The sequence below is a fragment of the Lactuca saligna genome, chromosome 3 (assembly GCF_052625555.1).
Source record: "Lactuca saligna cultivar CGN05327 chromosome 3, ASM5262555v1, whole genome shotgun sequence".
NCBI lineage: Eukaryota > Viridiplantae > Streptophyta > Magnoliopsida > Asterales > Asteraceae > Lactuca > Lactuca saligna.
In genome coordinates this window covers 23,886,276-23,901,547 of record NC_136419.1, presented here as the reverse complement: position 1 = coordinate 23,901,547, position 15,272 = coordinate 23,886,276, and the positions used below count along the sequence as shown (strand labels likewise).

Sequence of the window (15,272 nt, the reverse complement as noted above, 5' to 3'; positions counted from 1 at the left end):
CTGAAGTCCCGCAGACTCGACCCCAGCTGCTGGCTGACATATTCCCGAACTGTCAACACCAAAATAACACCCAATTAATAATTGGGTCCCAATACATAACCATAAGTACATTCTTTGGGTAATTACTACATTACCCCTAGCTTGGCTTATTCAAGCCCAAGGCCCAATCCATAGGCCCAAATTCAACTAGGAATCAAAGCCCAACATATGGCCTAATTTTCCAAATTTGGCCCAGGCCTATACATGGTCTTATTCTAAGGCCCAACATCATACAATCATTAAGGCTCAACTATGGTCCATTTATGGCCCAATTTTCCAAATCGGGCCCAACCCCTTACATGGGACTTACCCTAGTCCCATTAAATCATTTTAGTCCATATAATTATTCTTGGATGGCCCATTATTAATCCAATCATCAAGGCCCAATAGAAAGGCCCAACAATAAACCCAAGTGAAGTTAGGGTTTCACATAAAATGTCGATTAGGGTTAAGTTTCCTACTTAACCGATTAAGTCCGTCATTCTTCTAAATGAGTCATATGGTGTGATTAGGCTTAATCACACAATTCCATTCCAATGGCTTAAATGTGGGTCTCGATAAGTCCCATCCCATAATCCTAAATTAGAGTTTTCACATGAAATGATGATTAAGGTTCAGTGTATCTTTCTTAACCCATTAAGGACTTAATTCATTAAGTCCATTATGCCTTACACTAGTTTTCCAATGATCATTATTTAATATTCCAAGTTATTAAATAATTCCCGTGTGTCCCGATTAATTCCCCAAATTAAGATTTATTGGCATTAGGGTTTTCCAACACAAATACTAGCCCATTATTAATTTGTTAGACTTTTAGGTTATTTAGGGCTTTATGGGGCTTATTAAGCCCATTAGAATATCATTGAGCCCATTAGGGTTTTATTAGGGTCCATTAAGCTTTATTGGGCCCATTTGAGCTACTTTGGCCCATTAGGGTTTCAAGCACCCTAAACGAATCAAACTCACAAAGCAAGCACACCGCCACCCGACATGGCGGCCGGTGGCGGCAGCCACTACCTCACGGTGGTGGTTTTTAGTTCCTTTCTCATTATTCCATTTCCAAATACATTTTACAAGGCTAAATCTCAAGTAAACACACACACAAAACACGGTGGTGCATGGTGGCAGCCACCACCCTATGGTGGTGGTGATGCCTTTTCCGGGAATTCCAGCCATACACACATCCACCCACCAACTGCAACACACCCACCTTCATGTCTTTTGCTCGGAAAGGGAAGCCAACCACCGCCTGGCGGCGGCAGCAACAACTCTTGCAATAACAGCCACCACCTCATGGTGGTGGTGGCGGTTCTGTTGATTCTTAGCCAAGAAACACACACCCATAGCACCAAAACTCGCACGTCCATCTTCGAACGCGCACCAGCACCGGCCACCCCTGCGGTGGCGTGGAGCAAACGAGCAGAAAACGATAGAGTATTCATCGGGATCCCAAAGCATCGCAAAACCGAGCAGAAGCGGAGAAGGAGAGGAATAATACAACAAGGAGGTGGTCGTACGACATCCAAACAGCAGCAACGAATAGGCTATCTCGAACCTCCACCGCTCGAAACTAGACATCGACTTCACAGCTTCCCCTTCGCCGTTCACGGTGTAGAACCATGGTCCCGGTGGTTACGGTCATTCACGGTGTCATCGGCAACAGTGGTCTCGACGTTCTTTGGATGATCGGAACAAGAAGAGCCGATAGGAGTGGCGGGTATGCACAACACGTGGCGGCTGTAGGATTTGGGCGCTTAGGGTTAGGGTTATGAGATCAATAACACAGTTAAATACGGTGTTTGAAACTCACGACCATGTTGACAGGAATGGTCCCTTTGTCTCCCCTTTCTTTCAAAACAAACCCACAAATTACCATTTGGACCCTGCCTCTTCAATTTCCTTTACAATTTAAGTCCAAGTTTTAATAAACAACCCCTTTCTCAACAAATCCTTTTCAAAATCAATCCATAATTTATCTTTTTAACCCCTAATTCTCAGTTATGACATAAATCAGCCTTTCCACCTCATTTCCTTCTAAATTAAATTTAAATAATTACCACAGAGCCCCTATCTTCATAAATAATTATAAACTGAGTTCGAAAATTACACTTTTAACCCTCGAATTCTAAAATGGTGGCATTTAGCTCTTCGAGACCATCCTTTTATACATAATTATTTATTTTAGGGCTACGAATTCTTTATTTCTTTATTTATTTATTTAATAAATAAATGGGTGTTACATTGAGTAAAGCCCTTTGCAACCAACTGTGCGTTAGAAGTGTGTACCTTCCCGTCCATGCCAGTCCTGTTCTTGAAGATCCACTTGCACCTGACCGTCTTACGACCTGACACATTTTCAACCAAATTTCAGACTTGGTTGTCATACATGGACTGAATCTTGCTTTCCATAGCATCTTTCCATTTTGCAGATTCCGGGTCTGCCATAGCTTCCTTGTAGCAGTTAGCTTCATCCAAATTTACTAGTCTACTATCACTAATAAACGTATCCCCTTCTGTAGTAATATGAAAACCATAAAAATGGGGTTGAACCCTAACTCTTTCGGAACGTCTAAGAGGTAAGGACTCGTCAATCGGTTCAACTAGAGTTTCCTCCTTGGGTTGAGTGCCAGCATCAGAGGTTCCTTCATCGCTCGACTCTTGAATCTCTTCAAGATCGATTTGCCTCCCACTGTCCCCTTGGCTTATGAGTTCTCATTCTCGGAAAACCCCTCTCCTCGCAATGAAGACAACATAATCACTCAGTCTATAGAAGAGATATCTAAAGGAATTATGTGGGCAACCGATGAAAATACACCGCTCATTACGAGGTTCGAGCTTGTCGTGAGACTCTCGTCTTACGAAATCCTCGTAACCCCAAACCTTGATATGTGCCAACGAGGGAGCTTTCACTATCCACATCACATGAGGTGTTTTAGAAACCTTCTTGGTAGGGACTAAGTTAAGGATATAGGCGGCAGTCTCTAAGGCATACCCCTAGAATGAGATAGGTAGCGAAGCACAACTCATCATGGAACGAACCATGTCTAGAAAGGTTCGATTATGCCTCTCAGCCACACCATTTAACTGTGGTGTCCTAGATGGCATCAATTGAGAAACAAATCTGCATTCCTTGAGGTAGTCTTGGAATTCAAGACTTAGGTACTCTCCAATTCGATCGGATTGGAGCATCTTGATTTTCCTACCCAACTGATTCTCCACTTCTTGTTTAAACTCTTTGAACTTTTCAAAGGTTTCTGACTTGTGATTGATTAAGTAGATATACCCATATCAGCTATAATCATCGGTAAAATTTACATAGAAGCGGTTTGCATAACTTATGGTGGATCTGAAGGGACGATACACATCAGTGTGTATGAGATCTAATAATCCCCCAACCCTTTCACAAGTGGTAGTGAAATGTGATTTAGTTATCTTTCCAAGGAAGCAAGACTCGCACGTGTCATCCGACCTAAGGTCAAATGACTCCAACACTCCATCCTTTTGGAGCTGGGTATGAGTCTCTTGTTGACATGTCCAAGACGACAATGCCACAAGCATGATTTGTCCAAACCATTTGACGAATCAATATGCAACACATTATTTCCTAAGTTATCTACAACCATCACAGTTTCATATACTCCATTACATGGCAATGCTTCAAAATAAAAAATACCAGTATATAAAGCATTTATAGAACAATTTCATTATTAAATGAAAATCTAAAACCTTGTCTGTATAAACCATGAAAAGAAATAATGTTTCTCTCCATTTCCGACAAGTAGTAACAATCATTTAAATCTAACCCTAACCCAGTACTAAGCAATAAAGAGTAAACTCCAATCTTGGTGATAGGCGACACTTTCCTATTTCCCATGATCAATTTCATATTCTCGTGCTCCATATCCCTAGTTCTTCTTAGACCTTGCAAATCAGAACAAATGTGAAAACCACATACTGTACCAAGGACCCAAGAAATAACATGTGATGAGTTATTAGATTGAATAGTGTAAATACCTGAAAAGGTGGGCTTTATCTTCCCATCCTTGATGTCCTTCAAGTATTTAGGGCAACTTCATTTCCAATGCCGTTTATCATGAAAGTGGAAGTACTATGCGTCCTTTGGATTTGAAGAAGGAGCAGCAGAACCACATTTGGTCCCACTTGAAAAGGATCCATCATGGGAATTTCTCTTATGGCTATTAGAAGGATCCTTCCTCTTCTTTCCTTTACCTTGTCCAATTGCCAAGACAGGGGCACCAACGGTAGGAGTGGGTGCAACAGACTTGCCTTTTAAACCACTTTCAGCAGTTCTTAGTAGGCCTTGAAGCTTGCTTAGAGTGACTTCCTCCTTGTTCATATGATAAGTCATTCGGAACTGATCATAACAAGGAGGCACAAGAGTGTAGGATAATATCAATAGCCAACTCTTCGTCAAAGTTGTCATTCAACTTTAGCAAGTGGTCCACATAATTGTTCATCTTTTGCAACTGGGCCGTGATGAACTCTCAATCCTTTATTTTAGTTGTTATCATGTAGGCAATGATTTCGTACCTTTCTTGTCGAGTACTTTGATGGTACCTTTCCATCAAGTCTTGGTGCATCTCAAAAGGCTAGAAGTCATTATAGTACCTTTGAAGCTCAAGAACCATAGTTGTAATCATGATACATGACACCTTTTTCGCATCCTTCTCATGAGCCCTATACTCAGCCAATTGCTCGGGAATAGCAGTTTCTTCATCAATATCCTTCAAGTCTTTATCAAGGACATATTCTTTGTCCTTGTATTGAAGGTTCGTGCGTATGTTATGAATCTAATCGTTGAAGTTGGACCCATCGAAGTTTACCCTCCCACATAAATTCATGAGGGAGAAAGAGCCAGAAGAGCTGGAGCCAAAAGCGTTGGAGGTAGACATCTGAAAAAGAAGAACGAGTTTAATTAGATAGAAAATTCTTAATATGACACCCAAATAAAATATTAAGGCTAGGATCCAAACACAATAACTCACAATTCAGAAAAGGGATGTCGTAATCTAATTGCAAATTATTTGAAAGGAGGAAAATGATGATTTACCAATTTCATCACCCAAAAACAAATTTTTGAAAGAGTTTAAATTTTATGAAATTCCTAGTTCTTTGAGATTCGTTGAACTTTTCAATGGCATTTTCAATCTCGATTATGCCCTTCAAGTTTGTGACTGGGATACCGAGGATCACAAACAAGGTGTGAATAACCATGCAAATGTGCTCGGTACTCTCGAGGTCATTTATCACCTAATCAATGTGCCGGTTAGACACACACTTTCCATTGATCTATGATAAACATTGAGCTACTGTTTTCCACCCTTTTTAGTCCCAAATTAGTGTGCCAATCAACTACACACGCTCCAGTAACGACTTGGCAAGGTGCAAAGTGAAATTTCATAGAATAGCATCATTTTCACATTTTTTCTAAAGTAGATAAGATTGAGAATTTATGAAAAACATTTAGTTACTTTATAAGATCATTATACTTATTAATGATGAATTAGTTTGTCCTATCCTACTAGTTTGGCTAATAACCCTCCACCAATCAAGGAAGCGGTGGGTGAGAGTGGACACCCATTCAATCGCCATTTTATAGGCAGTTTCCTTATACCTCCCCCTCATAGATCGGCTTCGTGAATGATGCCTAATAACAGTAAGACTGACTTGTCTTATATATATATACACACACACACACACACACACACACACACACAAATGTTAATCTTTTAATATTATAATAGTATAAGGGTTGAATTTTAAACTTTCGGGTGTGCCAGGGGATTTTGGGTGTGACAGGTGATCTATTTATAATGTAGGATCCTTAGGGTTTTAACCTTGAAACCCTAATTCACTTGCTTAGGCCCTTAATCAATCTAATAACCCTTATGATAGGCCCTTGGACAAAATCTTCATGGACCCTCACATAGATTTCGTCCAACTCTAGTCAATATGGATCATTAGCCCAAACTATAAGTATTACTGATTTACCTAATTAATGTCTGTTAATTTAATAAGCCTCTTTTGATCGCTAAATTAATTCCAAATTAATTATTGATCAATACTAATTAAATAATATGATTTCTCAATTAATATATTCTTCTTATAATATATTAATAAATCACAATTAACCTTTTTCTCAATTATTCATCATATCAAATTTGTTGTGGTGAAGATAACCTAAAATGATCATGCTACTATCAGGTCAAGAACTTGCCAATTATAGTTATGAGCTTAGACACCTAATCCAACATCATAACTAGAAATTCATTCAACATTCATTTTTTGTATACACTAAACTGAAACTTACTGGAATTTTCAAAACTTCATACATGAAAGTTGTAATTCCAGAAACTTAGAGAGATATAGAAATCAAAACCTAAAATTCTATAAACGAGAAGAAATATTGAGAAAAACAAAGTTTTAACCGAAGATAATGAAACTAATCACCTAAATGGCGCAAGGAGGTGGAGGAACGGTGGGAATAGCAACGGAAGATGGAGGTGGCAGGCGTTGAAATCGATGGGTTCCTGTTTATCGATGCTTCAGGCAATCGGTTGCTGAAAAAGTTCATAAAGACCCATTTGCCTGCTAAGAAGGTTAAACTTGGTTGAATTGAACAAATTATCTGGTATTCTGGGTTTTTTTATTCAAAAAAAAAACTTAATTGTTAACTAGATGGGAACTCGGATTCGTTGCTAATGTAAAAGATGGTGTTATCGTTTATCAGTCGTCCGTGATGGAAGTAGGATGCTATAGTTATTTGACAATGAAAGTATGCTGTCTAAAAATGAAATAAAGTAGAAGTAAAGTGAAATCTATTCTATTTTTAAAACACATATGTTGGATTCTTAAAGGTAAACAGAAAGAAGCATGTTATCCTGAAATATAGATTTATGTTTTGTCTAATAAAGGCATGTACTTTCATATGCACAATATAAGTTGGTTTCTTTGAAAGAGTGGTGTATCTTTCTTCTCCGGGTCCATAAATAGCAACCATACGAATCACACATGTGCAAAAAAATCCTCTCTTTTTTTCCTGTAAAACAATAGCCAAAACAAAATTGGGTAAACAAATGTCAAAAGTGTTTTAAAATTAAAGATAACGCATTATACATCCAATTTTTTTAGGTACATGTCTATAATGACCATGCATTAACATCACTTTTTACCTTCTACCTAAAAAACCAATCAAAAGGCATCTGATTTGAACACAAGAAAAAACAAAGAAAAAGGACCATTCATAATCCCTTATTCTCTTCACATCTTTTTCTTTCCTCTTTCTAATAAGGCAGCGAGCCTCACCTGGCTACTTGCCTAGCACATCTTAGGGAGTGGACTTGGCACCTATAGCGAGCTGGAGGCGAGCTACTACTATATATACTTTTGGCGTATATTAAACCTTGAAATTAAGTGAATCTTAAGTGTTATGAGTTGAAAAGTTAGTACCTGTGGTTTTGGTTTTTAAATCTGATAATTCTCTTTTTAGTGGTTGTTTGGAGGTTCTAACGCTTATGCCTTTGGTTTTTTTCTTCTCATGTTGACATTCACCTGACCGGCTAGTGAATGCGTTTTCTCATCTATCTTAACACAAAACTATAAGAAAAGAAATCGTTTGCCGGGCTGTTTTCCACTGGAATCTATTCCCATTACGACATTGTAGTTTCAAAATTATGGCTAAAACAATTCAAAATAACATAAAAATAGATGAAGAAATGCAACAATAAAAATGATGCTTTTTCAATATAAGGAAAAAAAAAAGCGAAATATGCTTTTAAGTTTAAATATCTTGTAAAATTTTAAAAATAATAAACCAAATTAATAATAGAATACGTCATATTTCTCTGTCACCAATTGTTTTTATTTAGCAGTTTGCAATTTCGCTGCAAAAGGTGTCAACATACCTACATGTCAAGGTATCGGGCTTAGAAATTTTGTGATAAGCATTTCCCAAGCTGCAAAAAATAAGAGAAATTAGTAAATTATCTGATTTTTGACTATTTAGTTATTTTTTTTAAAGAGAGCATTTGCTTACTTTTTTTTGTATTTAAATAAATTACACGAATGGTCCTTATGGTTTAGGATAATTTGCACATTTGGTTCCTAGCTTATTTTTTTAACTCGGAAGGTACTTACAATTTGTTTTTGTTACACATTTGGTCCATGTCTTACCTAAAAAGACTATTTTGCCATTGATTTTTTTAATTTATTTAAATAAACACACCTCGAACTCTATTTCCCTCACCTTACCTTACCTATCCTACCATTTTTCCCTATTTAAATAATAGTTTTTTTAGGTAAGATAGGGACCAAATGCGTAACAAAAACAAATACTAGGGACCAAATGCGTAACAAAAACAAACATTAGGGACTTTCCGAGTTAAAAAAATTAGTTAGGGACCAAACGCGTAAATTACCCCAAACCATATGGACCATTCATGTAATTTACTCTATTTTTAATGTATCTTAGCAGCTCATGTTCAACATACTTGCTCTGACCCTACATACAGAGTTGGGTACATTTAGGGTGGAAATGCTATAAAAGCAACAACGTACCACCCAAAAATAGTAGTCAACTTTGACATGGTAGAATCTAAATAGAAACTTACTTTAAAACAACTACCAGAAAATACCAACCTCGAAGCTGTAGTGCAATTGCAATATCACTTATAAAAATGCACCAAAGGAAATGTAAATTGGTTTTTGGTAAAGAAATAAAAAGAAATTGGAAAAAACAGAAAAAGGTATAAACTAAAAGTGCAATGCTATTTATTGTATTTACCAGCTAAATATGAAAAAGTACAACCAATACAATGTATCTTAGTTTCTGGTAAAAAATCTAAATAAATTGAAAAAAAATCAGAAAATGTAAGGTCAAAGTGCATTGCGGTTTAGTATATATACTACCTAAATATGAATAAATGAAACAATAGGAATTTGATTTGGTTTTTGGAAAAGAAATTGAATAAACTGCTGAAAACAAAAACAAAAAGGTGTAACCTCAAAGTACGTTGCTATTTAGTGTTTCTTTTTTTTAGTAAAAAAGTCAAACCAAATTAAAAAAAGAAAAAGTATATAAATTCTAAGTATAGTGCTATTTATTGCAATTATAACCAAAAAATGGAAGATGCACGAAACGACAATCTATTTTCATATTTTGGTAGAGAAATTAAAAGTTGCCAAAAATAGAAAAAATACATATAAATTCAAAGTACGTTAGTATTTAGGGTATTTCACTCATAAAAATGGAAAATGCATTTAATACCAATGTAGTTTGTTTTTTGGGAAAAAAAATCAAAAGAAATCTAAAAAAAAAGTCGCATGGGTCAAAAGGTGTTATGTGTTTTGTTTAGCCAACTCATCTAAAAGTATTTGAACAAAATCTGGTTTTTCAACTTTATATTCTGGAAAGTTTTAGAGTTTACATATACAAATCTAGATTATGACCATATTTACTACAAAAGTTATTGATATTATGACATTCACACATAATCATAAAGAAAATAAAAGTAGATTTCATTTATGAATAAAAATGAAACTAAGTCGCTATAATCAGAATTCTTGGTAAAGTGCATTGTTATTTATTGTACCAAGGGCATTGGTATTTATTTAATAAATTCGCCTGTTGTTGGACATTTGTATCCACCCATTCTTTCAACCTATTTATCTTCAATTTTGTCCAATCTTTAATCAAATTTGCAATTGCAGCTTCAACTTCAAAAGGTGTCATATCCCTTGTAATTGTCAATCACCCATCATAATCTTTAATGGAATCTTCAATTGTGATATGTAGAATATCTTTTTCTAACTAACATGCAGCTCTTAAAACCTGCACATCATGATGGTTAATTCACAACATGAGGGTAAATTCGGTAATTCCTCATTTCATATTAGCATTTGAAGAGCCAACCACGTTTACTACTTCATAAGAAGTTTTTCTGGAAGATATCATTTTCCATAACCGATCTAATATGTTCTTATAACATTAAAAAAAACTGGAAAAAAATATATTGTATTTGCATTTACCTCAAAAATGAAGAAAATGCAAGAAAAATAAAGTAAATATGTAAGCTCATATTCCTTTCTTTGTATCTGTGATTCAATAGTTTTGATAATCTCTTTATTCTCTGTGTTAGATTCCAAATGTTAAAATGTAGAAGGTTTCTAATATTTAACTAAAAAAAGAAATATACATATTCTCCATGTTAAAGAGTTTTAGTCACTAAAAGAAGATCTCCTGCCGTGATAAACAACTGATAAGAGGGTAAAAAAAACAAATAAAACCGAATCATCTATAAGAATCAAGAGAATGAAACATGTATCTATATATGTGGAATGAGAAGAACATGTAACCTTCCAATGATAAAAAAAAAGCATTTCTGAACTGTGATAGTAATTGAGCATGGTGTGTGATTCTGGTGAGAAGTTCTATGGAAGAAATGAAAGTTACCTCAAATATGAAATATTAAAGGAGTGTCCATTAAGAAACATATCTATTTATCAAGTGAAATACCAACCGTTTTATGATTATTATGTTCAACACCCTCAAACCACATACTTTTATCATCCCTCCCAACACCATGAATATAGAAAGTAGAACAATGAGGAAGATCAATCTTTAACTCCAACCTAAACCGGTAACCTGTTCCACCAATGATAGTAATTGTCACAAAGATACTTGTGGTGAAAATGTTAAACCCAAAAAGCATATTGTTTAAAAAGATCAACAACCTACAGATCAAAACACAAAACTAATAAAACATTTTGATGTCTTACCACAAAGGGCTTCTTTTTATTATTCAAAACAATATGTATGTTTCTGTTATGATGTATTTCCTGTTATGAACAGGAGAAATTAGGCAGCAACAGAACAATTATGACCTATCAGACAACAATTGAATAGATACACCAACCGTGAAATCAACAACCAAAAGGTGTTGTAGGTTCAGACTCTAATGGTCACCCTGTATGGAAATCAAACGACAACATTAGAAAACAAAAACCATGATAGAATGGAAACATATACAATTCATATCAGATGAGACACACATACATATCATATCAGATATACATAGAGGCATAAAGATCAGGTTACACATATACATAGAAGAAGAAACGTCGGAGCAAGCGGAGAGATAATGGAAATCTTTCATTGACAACCCTCACATCTTCTTTTTCTCCTTTGATCACTAAATTCGCTGACCATTTGAAACCTTCCTAAAGCGTAATTAGCCCAACTCCATGAGACCCAAGAACAGTTGTGACCATTCCCACTTTCTTCCCGGATTTCATGGCCATTACTTATGAACTCGGAGCAACCTCTTGCACAACCTATGTTGAAAAAAAATTATAATTGTAATTTGTGATGAATCAAAATTGAATAGTGACTTGTGATTTATAGCTTTTCCAGATTGTTCAAGAAATCTGAGTAGAAACAAATACCTGTCGGTTAGCCTCATCAATGGCAGCCCAACCCATATAAACGAAATTAAAGCGCCATAAACTTCTTATATTTGTGTGTGTATCCCAAGTTGTCGTTCTCAACATTGAAAAAGACGACCCCTTTAGGGTTCGTCCCTCTTTTTTTGTTACTTATTATTTGCCCGGTGTGTTTAATTTACGGAGGTTGATGATTCTCAGAAGATGAAGAAACGTCGGAGCAAGCGGAGGGAAGATGTTTTGGGAGGAGAGAAAGAAGCAAAGAGCTACAGAGGAAGATGTTACGGAGAAGAAAGAAGATGAGTAAAGAAAGAGAGATATCCATAGAACACGTCCGTTCGATAAAATAAAGAACGAAAGCAGCAACAGCCACGTTGACATCGGTGGGATAAATTTACAAACTAACCCCCGCAAATTAAACACACCGGGCAAATAATAAGTAACAAAAACAGAGGGACGAAAGTTGGATAAATTTGAACAGTTTACTGTTGAAATTTATCAAAACTTTAATATATATATATATATATATATATATATATATATGGAAAAATGAATATACCCTTAAAGTTATATAAGCTTAGGTACCCAAACTTACCTTAATACGTCATTTTCTTATATATATTTATTATAATGTTCTTAAACTTCAACCTTAACTTGATTTACTTTCAAGATATTTGAACTTTCACTATTATCTTTCTCGTAAATCACATATTTTTGCCGAACATCTACTAGGCCATATATATTGTAGTTGAAAATGAAAATTATGTAAGAGGAAGATAAATATTTAATTTAAAAAAATCTTGGAAGTACATCAAGTTAGAAGTTAAATTATAAGAACATTGGACAATTAGAATGTTTTATATGATATAAAACGACTTAGTATGGTGAGTTTGGGTACCTAAGCTTATATACCCTTAAGGGTATATTCACTTTTCCCATATATATATATATATATATATATATATATATATATATATATATATATATATATATATATATATATATATATATATATATATATATATATATATATATATTAATTTGTTCAAAATTAGATATTTTCCCTTAATATATATATATATATATATATATATATATATATATATATATATATATATATATATATATATATATATATATATATATATATATATTAATTTTATCTATATCGTGACTTAGTCTTGATAACAGCTATCGTAGTTGTTTCTACTCCTGTTGGTCTTGCAACATTTTAGGTTTTCGCTTACTCTCAGTCTTGTATTAAAGCTTGCGTATTGATCTATTAGAGTTGTGCAGATCCTCTGTCTTACACACTTAAAGCATAATTTTTTGTTTCAAGAAGCATATGGAGTTTTCCGGAGAGAAAGAGATGAGCAAGAAGGGGGTTGTGGTATCGATTGATGAAAAACCATCGGAGTGGCGGACGTGGGAGGGGTTGCACCCGGATATATTGGCATCGATTTTCTTGAGATTGACAGTGGAAGAAATATCGAGGTGTGTTCCGCTGGTGTGCAAGCCATGGATGGAAGTAGCGTCGGGCCCATACTGTTGGATCGATATCGATATTCAGGCCTGGTGTCGGAGTCGCGATCGCAGTTTACGTGCGGTTAACCGAGCGGTGAATAAGCTGATACGACGGAGCAATTTTACGGTTGAACGACTGTTTGTCTACCGTATGGGATCATCCGGATTCTTGTCCGTGGTTAACTGGTACGTTTTCGCATCATTTTAATTTATGTATGTACGTAAGGTTTATGATTAATTGCCCCTTTTTCTTGCAGTCCATATCTGAAAGTGCTTGAAATCCCATTGAGTCGATTCACTGACACTCTGGTACTGAATCATCTAAAACCACTGCCAAATCTCAGAGTTTTGAATATCAACTATTGCTCCAAGATCAGTGCCAAAGGCCTTGCAGCATTCGGTAACCAATGCAAGTCTTTACTTCACTTGAAAAGAAACCTTCCTCCACAACGTTATTGGCCTGTTGATAATTCCGAAGCAAAAACCATAGCCGACACCATGCCAAACCTACAGCGTATTGAGCTCTGTTTTGGTAGTTTTGGTGATTGGGGTCTTTCTGAAATCCTTACCAAGTGCAAGTCACTTACGCATCTTGACATTCGTGGGTGTTGGAATGTGAAGTTGAATGGTGATCTCAAGAAGATGTGTGGAAAGCTTGAGTGTTTTCAGATCCACCCCAGTGACTTTTCTGAGCAGGATCAACTTCGTTTGTTTTATCGTTATTGGAAGGTTAATGAGAATGAGACTGATCTTTTCGTGGAATTACAAACTTACTGGAATGACATTATAATTCGATAATGAGGAAGTATGCTTGAGTGTTCCCGGAGGACTTTCTTTTTAACTTTTGAAATTACTTACTTGTTTATACTTGGATATTACAACTATTCCAAAGTCTTTTTGTATTTTAAATTAGATTTCTAGCAATTCACCCCACTCATGAGTTTTCTCTCTTGCAATAATTAGTATCATACATTAGACTTCAAGCATCTTCAATGTCATATAACATTTGTCATATCGTTAACAGCATAAAAGCAAGCATCCGCTGTAGGACTCTATGAAAAAGTCCATAAATCTTTTACCCCGTTATGGAAGATGGGCTTTTGCCATATTGGTATGGACCTTTATTCCATATGTTGGTATTTCTATAAATTAGCCAAATCTTTAAGTTTATTAGGTAGTATAATGCTATCAGATTATTATCTATAAGAATCAATCTTTGTAACCACTTTGTTTCAAAAAAAGAAAAAAAAAATGATTGTGTCCTGCAATATCCATTTTTTCGAAAATTAGCAACAATAATGTTCCCGTTATTGCTATATTTGATTCCCAAAGTGATTTTTCATATGTACCATTTTTTATCCATACAAAACGATACAAAACAATGACATGCTTTTCATATACAACCTTTTTGAAGCATAAATTGTTATGTAGGGATAAAAGCGTTATAAGTCACTTTATAATCTCCTTAAGAATATCTCCATCCACTCTTATTTTCCATTCTTCTCCAACCCCCATCCACCCCATTTATTCTCCTATTTTGGGAGATATAAATAGTATTAAATAAAATATTGTGTTATATTATTCATTTCTTCCAAAATAGGGATGAACTTTGCGTTGTCAGTTTTAGTATATATTTATACATTTCTAGTTTATTTTTACCTATTAATTATAACTTAAATATAAAATTTAATACTTATAATATTTTGTTATATATTAAATTATATTAATTAATTATAAATATAAAGTTTGTTTTTTGTTCATCAAATTCATAAAAAGTTAAATACATATTGAAAATTTAAAAAACGATAACGTATTTTATAAAAGATTATAAGTGTGTTATAAATATAATCTTATTTATTTAATATTATTGTAATAAAAAAGTATATAGATTATATATTTATTAAAACCAAATTAGTAGAAGGGTGTGATTGACAATCTATATAAGTTAAAAAAATAGAATATACTAGAAATATATTTTTTGAGGTAAAAAATATGATAAAAATAAAGTAGAATTGAAGATAAAACACTATTTACTTAATTTTTTATTCTGTTTTTTGAAGAAAAAATAGAAATGGGTTGGAGATGGTCTAACAATCACACAACCCTTCTAATTATTAGCAAAATAAAACTTGAGGGTGGCCTACAGATTATGATATTACAAACATTTATTAGTATTTCATTTTTGTTGTTTGTTATTGTTGTTTATCCTTGATCATATGTTTTGCTTTGCTTGATTACTGGTATTGTGG

At 34.6% G+C, this 15,272-nt stretch overlaps 1 protein-coding gene and 1 long non-coding RNA gene across 9 annotated transcripts; one reads left to right on the top strand and one right to left on the bottom strand.

The window, feature by feature from the left end:
• Positions 1-3,741: 3,741 nt before the first annotated feature.
• LOC145034799 (uncharacterized) lies at positions 3,742-11,827 on the bottom strand. Of its 8 annotated transcripts, none has more exons than XR_013678227.1 (9): positions 11,503-11,827; positions 11,164-11,391; positions 10,974-11,024; positions 10,837-10,896; positions 9,651-10,702; positions 7,510-8,015; positions 6,511-7,099; positions 4,054-4,952; positions 3,742-3,960 (listed from the first exon to the last, which is right to left on the bottom strand). It is a non-coding gene; the product is annotated as an uncharacterized LOC145034799 (long non-coding RNA). The 8 variants fall into 8 exon arrangements; XR_013678224.1 differs by having other exon boundaries at positions 3,743-3,960; positions 9,651-10,488; positions 10,578-10,702; positions 10,837-11,024; positions 11,114-11,391; XR_013678223.1 differs by having other exon boundaries at positions 3,744-3,960; positions 11,114-11,391.
• An 887-nt stretch (positions 11,828-12,714) lies between these two features.
• Positions 12,715-13,956, top strand: LOC145034797 (F-box protein FBW2-like). The gene is made up of 2 exons (XM_078983314.1): positions 12,715-13,209; positions 13,281-13,956. Exons 1-2 carry the CDS (start codon positions 12,845-12,847, stop codon positions 13,819-13,821), a joined length of 906 nt encoding a protein of 301 aa, XP_078839440.1. The 5' UTR covers positions 12,715-12,844; the 3' UTR covers positions 13,822-13,956.
• Positions 13,957-15,272: the final 1,316 nt, after the last annotated feature.